Genomic DNA, 12,553 nt, shown 5'->3' on the forward strand with positions numbered 1-12,553 from the left:
TGCTGTTTGATATATATATACATTATGGAATTAATAAATCAAACCAATTAATGTGTCCACCACCTCACATATTTTTCATTACTTGTGCTTAGAACAATTAAAATACACTCTCTTAGCAATGCTCAAGCATACAAAATTATTATCAAATATAGTGGCCTGTTATACAGTGGATCAACAGAACTTATTGCTGTTGTCTAACTGAAAATCTCTGCCCTTTGACCAATATCTCCACGTACCCTTCTTCACACTCTCAGCTTCTGGTAACCACCATTCTACTCTACTTTTATGTATTCTTATTTAAGACAGAGAACTTTTCAAGGCACTTCTTAAACTATTAATTTTACCAAACCCTTCATTCAATCATAACCTCAGAAGCAAAAAAGTAATAGTATAAAAGTCCTCATTAAAATAATTTGTTTACTCTTTTTAATACTGTTTACTTTCAGTGTGAAAAATGCACACAAGCATTAATTAAACAATGCAATACATCTAATGCTCATTAACTGTAGTATAACTTTAGTAACAAAATGAACTTATTTATGGGAGTGAAGTGATGTGATTTAGCAAAAAGATGAAAATAGTTTCAATCAGAAAGCTATTCATGAATTATTGAGTATTCTAAGCAAAATGAATATGAAATGATTTTATCTTTGTAGATGAGTATTGAGTCCTTATGTAGACGCTTGCTCGAGATTACGAGAAATGGAAGGGTAAAAACAGAGCTACCAACCTTAGCCTAGTAGAGGTGCCTGGTGCTGTGATTCTCACAGTATTAGCGCTGTCAGCTTGTTTGCCATCAGTGCAGGTTAGCAGCATTGCCTTGGGTGCATCACAAGTCTTCATCATTAATCCAGTAATTAGAAACAATGCTACAACCCACATTTTGGAGGATGGCAGGTAGAAATGGAAAAAGGAAAATTGAATTCTAGTGTATTATTAACATAAACTTTGTGCAGAAAAAAATGAAATCCAGTGATCAATATTACTATAAATGAAGCCATGTTCTCTGGTTATAATTTTCTCAAGATTTGGCCATTAACCATAATAAATTCCATATCTTACATAATTTTTATAACCACAAAAATCTATGAAATTGATAGGATGCCTTATAAATGGATAATAGCTTACTGTCCCTCAATAAACCTCACCTTAGGCACTCTCAGGAAACTATTTTAATTATGAAGCTTGACTTTCTGTGGTTTATCATTTTGGTCAATGTAATACATCTGTTTTAGAGCTTGCATTTCTCTAAGATAAAATGAATTTTTTCCCTACAGTGCATTTTTTAAATGTGCAGACTATATTCATTTAGTCTTCCTTAAAAATTTGCTGTAGAATTAAAATGCAGTGTGTAGCAGGATATCAAATTAGGTATATTTAGGAGTTTTCAGGTTAGACTACCTAAGCTTGAAATATCAGATTCACATTTTATTTGTTACTAAAATTCTTGGTTAGCTCAACTGCAATATGGAGCTAATAAAGGTTTCTATTTCTTAGAATTATATGTGTCAAAATCGATGTAATGTGCCTGGCACATAGCAAACAGTATAAATCTTAATTATCTTTGCTATTTTCATTATTGTTCTTACTCCTAAATGAAGTAATGTAGTGGTAAGAGTAGTGGCATATGGAGAATGGAAAAGATCTGTATGCTGTATAAGTTTTTAGCCTAGAAGTGTCTGACATCACTTTTGCTCATGTTCAGTGGTACAAATAAGGAATATGCCAAATTCTGATGCAAAAGGCATTGGGAAAAAATAAGTGTCTCAGCTGATGAACTATTTACCAATGACATATCCGAATACTCAAAGAAGGGAGCACGCACACATTTTGGTGGAGAAGTATCAATCTCTGCTACAGGGAGAGTAACATCAATTGTCTCAGATGGCACAGAGAATGAAATAAGAAAAGCAGTGAGCAGGAAATTTTGAAAAGAGGTACAGGAGATGTGTTACTATGCTTCCTGCCACTGTATAGAGAGCCTCAAAGCAATGGAGAAGATCACTGGATAGGTACTTGCTTCGCTTAGAAAAAAGCTGCAAATAGATGGAGAAAACTTAAAGTAACCCGTGGAAGTGAGGGAATGAAAGAAGAAAGACTTTATCTGCTATGTTCCTTCCCATCTCCAACTTCCCTCTGGTTTAACTTCATTGTCCAGCATCTTCACTTGCTTCCATCATATAGACACTGGCCTCATCATTGGGTGCCTACCCAGAAAGCCAGATCCAACACTCTGAAAATAGCATTTCACCCAAATCTGGAAGTGGTGGATGAAGGCAAAAGCTTGCCCTACCCTCTGGCAGTCTGTAAGAAGGTCCTAGCATTTCAAGTTGGTGAGTGATCATCCTTATGTTCCAAGCAGGGTTAGTCATCTACAAGTGACAGCTGATGGGGTGTACAACTGTCTAAGGACAGTCTCTGAAGGGGCACCTGAGAGGTTGAAAGCATACTCAAGCTGTTCATTTTGCAGAATCCAATCAGTAATTCAATCATAAAGCAGAATGAGCATACAACCAGTGTAGACTAAGGAAAAGCTATTCAGAAATAAATGCAGTGTCAATTTCTTAAAAAGTAGAGAATACCTTCTCCTGAAAACAAAACAAAGCAAAAATAAACAGTATAAAACATTATGAGACCCCAAATCACTAACAAAGATTTACTTTTTCTGAAAATCCTGGTTTGATTTGGTCATGTAATATACTGGGAAATTTCACTGTAGAAACAATTTCAGTTATTATTAACATCATTTATATTCATATACATAAAACCCACATCTTATAATCAAAGTATCCTCTTCTCTGTTGACAGGGGCCATACTTTAGACATTAATAAGATCAGGTATCCATTCAGCACTCTTTCCTAAATCATTTTGCCCAAATGAGAATTTATAAGTGAGTTTTGTCCTCCTTCATGAACAATTTTCCAGAATCAAAACGAGTTATGAGATAAAACTTAATTCCTTTAAACAGATTTTGTGTTTCATGTTTCAAAATGATAAGGACAATCTGAGTCTATATTCTGGAACAGCAATTAATCCAAAATAAAAAATGGTAGCTAATATCCTATTGCATAAATCTGAGCTTTATCTTTTTAAAAAACACATCTTGTAATGAGAAAATGAGAACCAGTGACCTGATGATTTGTTGCTTACAAATATGCTCCGTCTTCACCATGAAAAATATCAGCAATAGAGCATCTGGTCTTTGATATTTTTTTAATATATTTTGGACTATGGATGGCTAGCACCCCACAAAAAAAAAACTGAACCCAAAAGTTTAAGGCAGAGAAAAAATATATAGAATATTCTGTCAGCTATTATTGGGAAGTGATGAAGATGGATTAAGAGAACAATAAAAATTAGAAGTGGATAAGACCCAGGATCAGCTTTTAATGACTTCACATTGCTCCAGCAAAGAAGCTTTTATGTTTTATTGTCCTAAAGCAGTAACTCTTAAATAATTCTGTTTAAATATTTAAAAAAATCAGTCATTTCTATTTTAAGTTTATCCCAGAAGAGATATGATATATACATTCTCAGATTTAAATCCATATTTAGTCAAAAATTTTAAATCTTATTTTTATAATGATGTACAGTATGATCCATTGGCATCATGCCGTTCATTAGCAGACTTTTTTTATGTTTTATAGCTGTAGAATCAGAAATATGTTTTCTATTAAAGGATGCTTTAACTTCCGGCTTCTTGAATAAAATCTTGATTGTCTTCCAAACAAGTTCTACAACTTTTCTGAACTATTTCTTTTCAGTGTTTAACACTTAAATGCTAAAAATGTTTTTCTTTTAATACTCTCCTGTCCATAAAGTTGTTCTTCAGTCTATGCCAACATTAGATTTGTGAAAATGAAGTACTAATATTATCACCATCATTTTTACACAGTTCTTTATCTGTTGATTTTGGTTTGCTCTTCTTGAACCTAATGTATTTATTTATTTTAATTTTACCCTAATAACTTTAGTTGTTCTAACATACTTTGAAATTCACACCAAATTTTTATTTTTTAATTTTATTATACCATAATACCTGTTCCTTCTTAAAGTTAGAATAAATGGAAATATTGTGTTCTAATTTCCTATGGATTTCTTTTTTCACAAACTATCATTCTGAAATGAATTGTTTATTTTTGTTTATTAATAGGCCCTTTGATCTCTATGTAGGAGGAGCAAACTATCCAAGGAGCTAAGCTTTGGGAGAGAATTGTCATGTACACAGAAAGTGACTAGGAAAGCAAAATATTTTCTAAGCAGAGTCAAAGACCCAGTGAAGGAGGTAGTCATTTTTTATAAAAGTGCTACACTGAGAAATCAAAAGTCACTTATCCAGAATTAGGAGATGAGAGGAAGATTATTAGAAGGACAAATAGATGAAAGAGGTGTCACCAGATGATGGTAGGTGAAGGGGGTGGTTGAAGTGACTATGGGACACAGCTTGGGCATGAAAAGAAGAGGAGCCAGAAAAGACTTGGGAAGTGGGAGACTACAAAGATGGAGGGTTACAATATCATCAGAAACAACCATGAGAACAGGATGGGAGTAAAGAGAACTCAGAAAGTGGGAGTCAATAGATGAGAAGCATAGTGAAGATCTCTGAATTAGAGAGGAGGTGGAGGAGTGAGGTCCTGAAGAATGCAGAAGATGGGGCAAGATTTGTGGAGGGGGCATTCACATGAATGAGCACCAGGAGGTGACTGAGAGTGATGCATAGAATTTGGATTGTGATAAACCCACGCCAAGTGCCAAGGTCATGGGATTTAGTACGTGATGCTGAAGAGAACAGCTACAGATTGGCATAGCTAGAGGGCAAGAAGATTGTGCGAACTTAGATTGCTTTTTAATAGGTTTCAGAGACAATGTTTTCCTTAACTCTACAGTCCTTGTGTCCAGCATAGAAAGTCACTAACACATTGACACATAATAGGAATGCAGTAAATGTTTATTCAGTGATTCCCTGAAATTCCACATTCAGTCCCCACGAGTCCATTAAAGTATATCGTTTTTCCATATCACAAACAAAAGACTGCTTAACACTGTTTTAAACTACAAATCTTAATTGTCGTAAAATTGGGAATTTTAAGACACTCAAGCCTTCTTTCCAAACCACAAAAACTAGTTGCATTTTGATATTTTTTCTTCATTCATGAATTCAGCAGATACTCATTGAACAAGTATGTGCCAGGCACTGTTCCATACATTGGGAAAAACAGCAGAGGAAAAGGCAAACAAGGCCTTAACTCAGGGAGCTTAATTCTAGTGGGGGAAACACAAACAGTCAGCACATAAAAATATATATGCTAATTTTAGTTAGAAGGAAAGAAATTAAAACAAGACAGAGGATAGTAGTGCTGGGGCACAGCTCTTTTATATAAAAGACAGTTAAAGAAGACTCTCAGGCAAGGTGAAATTAACTTGGAGCTACTGAGTAAGGAGCCAGCTATGTGAAGATTGGGAGGTAGTCCAGATAAACAGGTGGTTTAAGGGGTCTAACACAAGATCAAGTTTATCAGGGGACACAAACAAGATCAGTTTGTCTATCCTGGATTCTAGTGAGAAAGCCATAGTTTTCCCAAATTTTTATATGTTTTAGCATGAGTATGATCACAGTATGTATTCAGTTTTCAAGGGCCACATCATGGTTAAGTATAGACTTTGAAGTGACACGGCTTGCATTGAAATTCTGGCTTTTTCTTTTGTGTGCTGTGTTACCTTGGGAAAGTTCTGCCATGCCAGAACCATTCTGGCATTCTTTCTTACCTGTAGGACGTTGATAATAATAACAACCACCTCAATTGTTAATAATTGGTAATAATAACAGCAACCTTAACAATTGTAAGGATTAAATGAATTCCTAGGTTGATGAAAGGCCTTAAGTAAATGCTTGGCCCATAAAAAATGCTTCTTATTTGAAATAATTTTGTCTTTCCCTCTGATTATATTATATGAGAAAGATAAGCTCTTTTGTCTGATACCTTTTTGGGGGGGAGGGGATCCTGGGGTTCTAACCAAGGACACTTAACCAATGAGCTATTATCACCAGCACTTTCTATTTTATATTTTGAGACAGGGTCTCACCAGGTTGCTGAGGATCTTGCTATGTCTTATACTCTTAATGGTTATTTTTGTTGGTTCTGAGTGTTCTCTAATTCAATGAACTCTACAAGAAGCATTTTGTTTTAAACATTTCTTTCATCAGAAAACCCTTGGCAATAATTGTCATTATTCTTTTTGGGGTCATCCATAATAGTGGTCACCTGGGTGGCTGAAGATGAGTGAACCAGTTAAAATCTGTCATGTTTTGAAATATCTTTAAGGGATATGGCTTATTTGTTGGGTTTTCCATGAGGCTCCTATGAAATACTATGAAAATGATATGCTATCAACTCTGTCTTGCTAGCTGAATTTATCCTGAAGGCATGATAGATACATTGGGCTTTATAATATTTTTTTAAAAACTGATTGGGTTGTCAAAAACTAAAATCTCACAATTTACCAAAAAAATCAGATTTTTCAGCTTCTTCTGAAAACTATTTCTTTAAACTGATAAAATTGAACACAGTGGCTATAAGGAAACTTATGGATAGATAATTTGTTTTAATATTTTTACAAGTTTTTTTTTCATAATTTCATGTTTTAACCTGAAGTTCCTGCCATTGAAAACACTGCCTAAAATATTATAAGCTTTGTTTGCTAAGATTTGAATATAGTATATGGAAAAAAAAAAAAAACTTGAGGAAATTACTGAACTCATCTATGGAGAAACCTAGAGTAGTTCAGACTACCTGAAAATAGTTGAAAAGTCTCTCAAATGTGTCATGTCTTTGAAAAGTACTTAAAAAAAAAAAAAAAACTGGTAAGCTTATGTTTAATCATTGAAGTTGCATGAACTTAATGTTTTATTATTGTTATTCATTTGAATCAAATGAAAATATTTTGGCAGTTAATATTTCTATTAATGGAATATTAAAATTATTGAAATTAGAACAAATAAAAATATATAAAAGAGAATTAGTGAAATAAAACAACTTTTAAGTAGCATCCATATTGTCATTATGTAACTAGAAGCATGCACACTGTAATCTATTTGGCCTAAACTAAATTTATTCAATAAAATTATACATAAAATCATGTGTATAGTCTTCTAAGTCTAAAAAGTGAATTAGTAAAAGACACATAGTTGACAGTTAATAAATACTTGTTGGATTTGTTAGCATATGAAACACAAACCTGCAAAGGGATTTTGAGATTTATTAATAGACCTGCTCAGTTTTCTTGATAATGTAACCAATTCTAACTAACTTTGGTAAAGTCACAAAGCTAAATCTCTGTACAGGGTTTCCATTACATTATGATTTACTAACTTTTCTTTTACTTTTAGGTCTAAATATATGACTTTAAATGATTTTACACTACATTGGCCACTGAATAGCAACATTCATTCTTAAGGAAACATTATTTTAAAGCTTGCATTTCTTTAGGAATACTAAATAAGATCACAAAACTACATTTTATATATTTACTTTTGTCATTGTCTAAAATTAATGAAATTTTAAAATGATTTTGAATTTTAAAGAGTTAAAATTATGAAATCCCTCCCCACCCCAAATCTTATAAATTGGGTTTACCCTAGAAGAAAAAATAGATAGGCTTTGTATCATAAATATGTATAGCTTCTAACTCAATAAACTCTTATTTTCTCTGACATGCATCTCCAATGATGTGTGCTTTTTATTCTTATTTCATTTTTATTTACAGAAAAGTGGGCACAAACCAGAAAGTGTGGATTTGTGTGGAGCACATATTGAATGGGCCAATGAAAAATCAAGCAGAAAGAATGTCTTTCAGGTAAGAATGTTACATATATTCAATTTATTCCTATTCCTTCTAAACCTGAGCTCTCTCGGGTAATCAAAATCAGACTAGTGATGTTTTCATGTGCGTGAACCAGTTGTCTCAAGGTCATTATGAAAGACTGACTTCTCTTCCTTGTTGAATCTTTGGTTTTTTTTTGTTGTTGTTGTTGTTGTTGTTTGTTTGTTTTTCCCCAGTGGCTGGTTGCTATCTAAACACAAAATACATATTGCATGTCGATTTTGATTAACTTTATACATAGGTCTTTGAATTTTGCAATGTATTGGATAGTTGGAGTTTCAATGTAGAATACTTTACTTAAATAGATATATTGTAGAATTTTCAAACATACACTAATGAAGATTCACTAATTACAATCCATTTTCATTCATTGTCATAACTGTCTTTTGGTCATTAATTACATTCACTAGGGTAAGTAGTGAGGATGGAGAGAGCTAAATAGCTATGAAAATTGTATCTTTTATATTGTATACTTAATGATTTTGGAAAAAAACACTGTGATTAATAATTACAATTATATTCCATTGAATGGAAAGAACCAGATTAAATCCTTGAAAGAGAAGAAATTGGAAAATTTTTCACACATATTACCAAAACCACACAATATGACATAGTTTTCTTTGGCAATTAATTTTAGATTATAGAGATTAATAGTTTTTATACTTTTAAATGAAATTTAGTTTTTATATTTCTAAAATAACCAATAACTTTATAGGTATATTTCAGATTTATCAGCCAAGGGAGCCAGATTATTCCACTTTTTAATAAAGTATTTTTTAAGAACATTCAGGTTCTTGAAGAAAAATAAATTCTTCTGTTCTCATATTTTGTGGTGAGATTAATATATTCAGTCTTATAGTAGCATAGATAGGTAGCATTTCATACCTACATTCTCACTAGAGGGGGAAAAATGTTGGTTTCCAGTATAGGCTGCTTTTTCCAAATAGTAATACTTGGTATGGCCAAATAATTAGGGCCCATTTAGATTTTTTTAAAGAAACCAACAACTTTTGACATATTCTGGAGTAATTTTATTTTTTGGTTCTAGTTTTATTCTACTTAGGTATAGAGATCTTTTATTACCAAAAAAAATGAAATTGAGATGATATATACAATTATTATTTGTTAATTAAAATAAAATTTAAAAGACAGGAAGGAAAGGGAAAGGGAAAAAGGCAGGCTGGCTGGACAGCCAAATACACCCAGAAATCAATATTCTAATCCCTAGAGTGATGAGAAAGTGGTTTTAGAGATTCAAATAGGAGAAATAAATTTTGTTTTAATGTGAGCAGCTGTATATCAGTTACATACCCTTTCTCCAATCTTGTTAATCTGATATAAATCATAAAATTTGAGGATTATAATCCTAGTCTCTATGAAAACTGAGATGATCAGGTATGCTAAGTGTTGTAGTCTTTATAAGTGTGATTTTAGCATCCTCATCACTACAGTTATAAAAGAAATTCATTAAATTCAAATTTATGGGCATAATTCTTGGACAATAGAAACATTTGGAGATGGACTAAACTATTCTATTTCAATTTCCCCTGTTGACCATATGACGGGTCACAAATGATGATGACAGTCAACTATGTATTATGTATTCAGGGATACAAGAGGAAAAATATTTGTGGGCACAATATGTATACATATGCATTAAAATTGCTAATATTGGTAGAATATAATATCCTAAAATTTTATGAATCTTACTAAATATCTCCTCTTGTAATTTTCCATGTTTCTGAATATAGATACATCCAAAAAATTTTTAATTATTCTCATTTTTGGTAACTTTTTGGGAATGAAAATCTTGGTAGGTAGCTTTGTTTATAGACAGTATAACTACATCCATATATACAAGAAACTTGAAGAAACAGGAGGAGAATAATAAAGCTAAAAAATGATTCAAGTTTTTCTGCTTTATTCTCTATGGATGAATCAGGTTTTTGGTAATGCTGAAATCTTTCATCACCAAAACTTATAGGCTTAGGTAAAATTTACTAATATGAATCTATAGATACAAGCTATGAGAGTAAGCTTTTGAGAGGAACAATATAAACAGTTTTTATAGTTCTGATAATGAAAAAGCATCAGGAAGGATTTGCCAGAGAGCTAAATCTAGATGACTTGCATCAATATTTGATTAGATACATTAGCTGGTCTAACTCTCAAATGATCAGAATAAACATGATTATATCTCAAAAATATGGTATTAAGGCATTGTTGGATGTTGGAGTGTGTGTGTGCAGGGGTTTCATTACCTACAGAATAATGAAGTGTTTCTTCTTGACAAAAAGACCATCAGCGCTTCTGCTGATGCGCTACATCAGAAATAGCTTTAAAATTCCAAGTTTGAATTAGGCTTGGTGTTCAATCTCAGTCTATGAATTATAGATTACAGATAGCAAATGACTATTGAGATTTTTAGTTCAAGAAAAATCAAAGAAGAGCAAAATTAGAAATAATTTAAAATTTGAAATCTGTCTTTAAAAAGGTGATGGATTAGCAATTATATGCCACATAATTACAATGTCTGCAAAGAAGTCAAACTTAAAATGAATACAAAAACAAACAAAAAATTGAGAGTGCCTGAGTTGTTTGAAACCCACAGGGGCACACATTTGTCTCAAATATGTGCGCGTGCACGCACACGCACACACACACACACACACACACACACACACACACTCACATCTTGGAAGATTTCACTAGCTTCATTTGTTATTGTATGCTGCTTGGATATTTGACTTGTTCATTTTTTCCTTTCTATTAAAGATCACATTTCCTTCATAATCAAAGTCCTATCAAACTCTTTGTGTGAATTCATCCTTATTTGATTGGCACATGGTGACATTACAGTGACAACATTAATGACTAGGCTTTAGTGTTTAAGAACTCTTGGTAAATGAAAGCAAATGGTGCTCTCTTGCTCTCAAGAACTCCTACCTATTTTGTGACTGAACCATCTTTGATCTAATTGATAATACTTAATAAAAAGTGATGTATTTTTAAACTTACTATTAACTTCCATAAAAGGAATATAGAGGAATATCATAAGATATGTTAAAATATATGTGTGTATGTACATTTTGTGTATAATGTATGCGTGCATGTGTATGCATACATCTAATAGCTTGAGTTTGGGAAAGTGAGCATTTATGTACACACACACACACACAGAGAAAGACACTTTGTTTTATAAATGGCCACACAAATTCTAAGTTAAATTAGTAAATGTTCATTGCTGCTAACTTTTTCTTAATTCTTCAGAGCATAATTGTCAAGAACCATCACAAATTTGATGTTGCTTGATAAAACATTTAGCAACCAAGTGATTTGTAATGAACTGTGGTACGAGTTTTCTCAGTGAACTTAAGAGCAACACTAGGTCTTCATCAGGGAAAGAGTGAATAAAAAGATTTATGTCCAAATCACATGCTTTAAACATTCTTCCTAAGTGCTAGTTTGCTCTTTGGTGTTTAGCCTGAAATTTAAAGCACTAAGGATTAAAAGGATTACAACATAATCTTAAATAATCCTAAATGTCATTTACAGAGAGAGAGTTGTAATAACTAAATAAAACCATGTTGAAGGATGGCAGTACTCTCAGGCAGCATCCCTGACACAAACAGTGCTTTTTCCACCTTCTCTCTGTTCACTGTGCACCTTAGGCTTCCATAGCCTTTCCATAGGAAATTCATCAGACAACATGGCTGAAAAATGGTTTAAAAAATACAGAATTGTTTTAGTTTTTAATATCCTTCAGTTTCAATGTTGAAAGAAAATTTTTATTTATATTGTTCCTTAAATTTCCTTCCTTCCTTCCTTCAAAAGTCTAGGGAAAGGGATTTCCTGACATGGTTATCAAATAGACAGATGATATGTCCCTTAAACATTCCCCAATCTCCAAGGGAGTACCCCCTTATTAAATATATGAGAGTGCAGTGCAATGTAATTAATTCCATGCTGTTTAATTTAGCACTTAAATATTCTTTATTCTGTCATGTAAATTAATTTGCCTCCCAAAGAAAAAACAAAGACAGAAATTATATCAAACACTGCCCTATACTTAGTAAACTAGAAGACTGGACATGTATAAATTGATTAAATTGTTAGGGTTAAGACTAGAGTTGCATTAATTCAGGAAGAAAAACCTCTTTCATGAAATATTTAGGCTATTTTGCCCATAATATAGATCCTTTAATCCAAGATTCCATATGTTGAAATAGGAATATAGAATATGAAGATACAATCTGGTTTTCGGTCGTTTTCATTATAAGGTATAAGATAGTAGCTATTTATTTTTAAAAAATGGTTCAGTTATTTATATTCTAAAGTCATATCTTTCCTCAAGGCAGACAGTGACTAGGCCTCAGATTTTTACTTATTTTTAAAAAAAAATATTTAATAAAATTTTACCTTTGAACATGTGTTGGGCTCCTCTATAGATTCAAACTCCAAGTAAGATAATTCTACAAAGTAAGGAATTATGACTGATTAGGAATATGCCAATTGTTTACTTGAAAGGCAGAAAAAATTAAATGACTAGAGTAGATAAGTCCGTTCACTTCCCCCAATAACCAATTTACAACCTCAACAAATACCATGGTCTAATTTCTAGCAGTTGAGATTTTTTTTAATATGTTAATACATCTAAGGAGACAGATTCTT

General features: G+C 32.4%; 1 protein-coding gene across 2 annotated transcripts in view; it reads left to right on the forward strand.

The window, feature by feature from the left end:
- Arhgap15 (Rho GTPase activating protein 15) overlaps positions 1-12,553 on the forward strand; it is a 587,323-nt gene that overhangs the window by 101,340 nt on the left and 473,430 nt on the right. For both annotated transcript variants that reach the window (XM_047547716.1, XM_047547718.1), the window contains exon 6: positions 7,766-7,855. In XM_047547716.1, the coding sequence (XP_047403672.1) occupies positions 7,766-7,855 (90 nt within the window). The remainder of the gene's footprint in view (positions 1-7,765; positions 7,856-12,553) is intronic.

The sequence above is a fragment of the Sciurus carolinensis genome, chromosome 3 (genome assembly GCF_902686445.1).
Source record: "Sciurus carolinensis chromosome 3, mSciCar1.2, whole genome shotgun sequence".
Lineage (NCBI taxonomy): Eukaryota > Metazoa > Chordata > Mammalia > Rodentia > Sciuridae > Sciurus > Sciurus carolinensis.